The 2690-nt window shown below is 38.5% G+C and overlaps 1 protein-coding gene across 1 annotated transcript; it reads right to left on the reverse strand.

The window, feature by feature from the left end:
• Positions 1–974: 974 nt before the first annotated feature.
• On the reverse strand, positions 975–2290 carry LOC124884609 (olfactory receptor 11A1-like). Its single transcript, XM_047392621.1, has one exon. The coding sequence runs from the start codon at positions 2288–2290 to the stop codon at positions 1337–1339; it is 954 nt and encodes a 317-aa protein (XP_047248577.1). The 3' UTR covers positions 975–1336.
• Positions 2291–2690: the final 400 nt, after the last annotated feature.

A 2690-nucleotide genomic window follows, 5' to 3' on the forward strand; every position in this document is an offset into this window, starting at 1 on the left:
GTGGCATCTGAACCCTTTTAGACCAGCTCTGCTTGAAGATCTAGAAGTCCCGTCAAAGGTGTCAGATATGAAATGGAGTACCTTGGACTAAATATAGTTCCTTTACTGTGGACACTGGGAACTTCAGTACCTTTATTTAAAAAAATAATTGTTTTGAATGCTCTGTTTGGCATTTTAGACCCCTATAAAGAACCACAGTTCAAGTTCAATGTGATTTTAAAGTTTTCTAGAGAGAAAACGGGTATAAGAATGGCTCTTGTTGTGCAATCATCCAGCAGGGCAGAACCCAAAAACTATTACTCGCTCCAATGTAAATAATGGACACATGGCGTTTTTTACTGGCATTTAATTGGACACAGGTGCCACCAACGATGCCATCAGAACTGTACAAAACAACATAAAATAATTAATTTTCATTTAGTAAGGTGTTCTCATAGAGAATAAAGCATATTATTTAACAGCATAACCCTTCACGAATCAGTTTGACCTTTACAAAATGTCGATGCATCCTGTATTACCTTTAAATACATATGACTAACACAAACTCAACAGGTCTGTCACCAATAAACATCTCATTTTCATACAAACACATAAAATATAAAGAAAAACTAGCTCTTGTGACGAGTGAACAGAAAAAACAAAAACATGCTGCCCTCCACCGAGTGGGGCGTGTAACTAAAAATATGGTTCAAACCTAAACAACAGATGGAACATTGGTTCCGCCCTGGAAACATTTTGAGGAACCTTTAAAATGTGCATTTTAAAACAACAATTTCAATCTGATTTTATTAGTCATGAATACTTCTTTATTTATTTATTGTATAATAAAACTATAAAATTTACCTAAACTGCACAACTGTCGCTGACGGCAGCCACATTATTGTTGTACGTAGGATTTGGCAAATTAAAAATAAAGAATGTAATTTTAATATCTGGTAAAAAAACACTAAATTTTTAAAGCATTAATAGGGGTTTTGTCTTTCAGAGAATGGAAGTAGGAAAACATTTTCTGCACTTCATTTTGTTTTGTCCATGTTTATCCAGATCTAAAAAATGATAACAACAAATTGAAGACTCTGAGGACTGTGTAGGAAGCCATTATGTGAACATCAGGACAGACAACCAAATCCAATGCATACATTTAATGTTAAAACATCTGCACATAAATTCAGTACAGAGAGAAAAGCATCAATGCTATAAACAGCTATAGTTCTTCTACAAACTGTACATTATGTTTCATTGAAGAAAAAACATCTAACCTGAATGCCTGTAACACAATTAAAATTAGGCCCAACACAGACGAGAGTCTTCAGGAAGGTTCTCAAGTATGAAACACTCAATTGAATGGCTCTGCTGAAAGACGAGACTTTTCTCCACATAACAGACGTTTACCCGCATCCCGGATCGTGGTCATTTTCAGGCCGTACAGCACCGGGTTGAAGAGCGGCTGGCATGTCAGGAAGTACAGGGATAGGACGATGTCCAACATAGGAGGCACTCTGCTTAGTTCGAACCTGCTCTGCAGTATCTGAAAACAGCAGCCAAAAGAAAAGTTCAAGATGGAAGCCAAGTGAGGAGTGCAGGTGCTGATAGCTTTCTGTTGGGTCTGTTTGGTCGCAGAAAAACACACTTCCAGAATCTTTACGTAGGTGTAAAGGATTAAAATGAGAGGAACCACTATGGAGATGACTGTGAAAATGAGTCCATAAATGTTGTTAATGCTGATGTTAGAGCAGCTCAGTTTGACAATGGAGTAATTTCCACAGAAAACCTTATCAATAATGTTCCCACAGAGCTGCAGGGGTGCACTCAGTGAGATCAGAACCACAATGGCCAGAAAAGGGAAAATCCACGTGAGGACAATGAGCAAAGCAACCTTTTTAACAGTCATTGTGGTGTTATACTGCAGAGGAAAACAGATAGCGACATACCTGTCATAAGACATGACAGCCAAATTTAAAATTTCAATTGATGCATAAGTGTAAACACAGAAGATCTGCAGGAAGCAGAGAGGAGCAGCAACTGTGTGAACATCAGAGAGGATCTGAACCAGCAAGAAAGGAAACAAGCCTGAGCTGCCATACAGTTCATTCACAAACAGGCTGCACAGAAACATGTACATAGGTTCATGTAAGCTCCTGTTCACACAGATCACCACGATCAGCAGAACATTAGAACCAACGATCAGAACATACAGACACATAATGATTATAAAGTACAGATATTTCAAAGGTCCAATGTCAAGGTACGCACTCAGAGTGAAATATAAAACCTGTGTGGAATTCATCATGATGCTGCAGCTTCAACCATCACATTAGAGAGGAGCTGAGTGAGATGATGAAGCCTTTATATCCTTTAAAGTCAGCTGAGACCAAGAGCAGCATCAGAAGATCAACAGCATGAAAGAATGCTTGGAGTTACTGGAAAGACGGACAGATATTTGTTTTCCAAGAAAGGAGGCTTTCTTGTTCAACCCTTCAAAACAGTCATACTTGTTAAGTCTTTTTTTAATTGTCCTGCCATGAACTTTAACCTTTCACCCACCAACTGAGGCCTATACAGTCTTAGATGGAGCTCTTGGGTTTTCTCTCCTGTCTCTGAGATGCACCTTGTGACCTTTGAATCTTTTTCCCTATTCCACCACAATCTACACATCAAAAGGCATTTTTTTCACGATGAGCCTACCACAT

This window comes from Girardinichthys multiradiatus, chromosome 18 (assembly GCF_021462225.1).
Source record: "Girardinichthys multiradiatus isolate DD_20200921_A chromosome 18, DD_fGirMul_XY1, whole genome shotgun sequence".
Lineage (NCBI taxonomy): Eukaryota > Metazoa > Chordata > Actinopteri > Cyprinodontiformes > Goodeidae > Girardinichthys > Girardinichthys multiradiatus.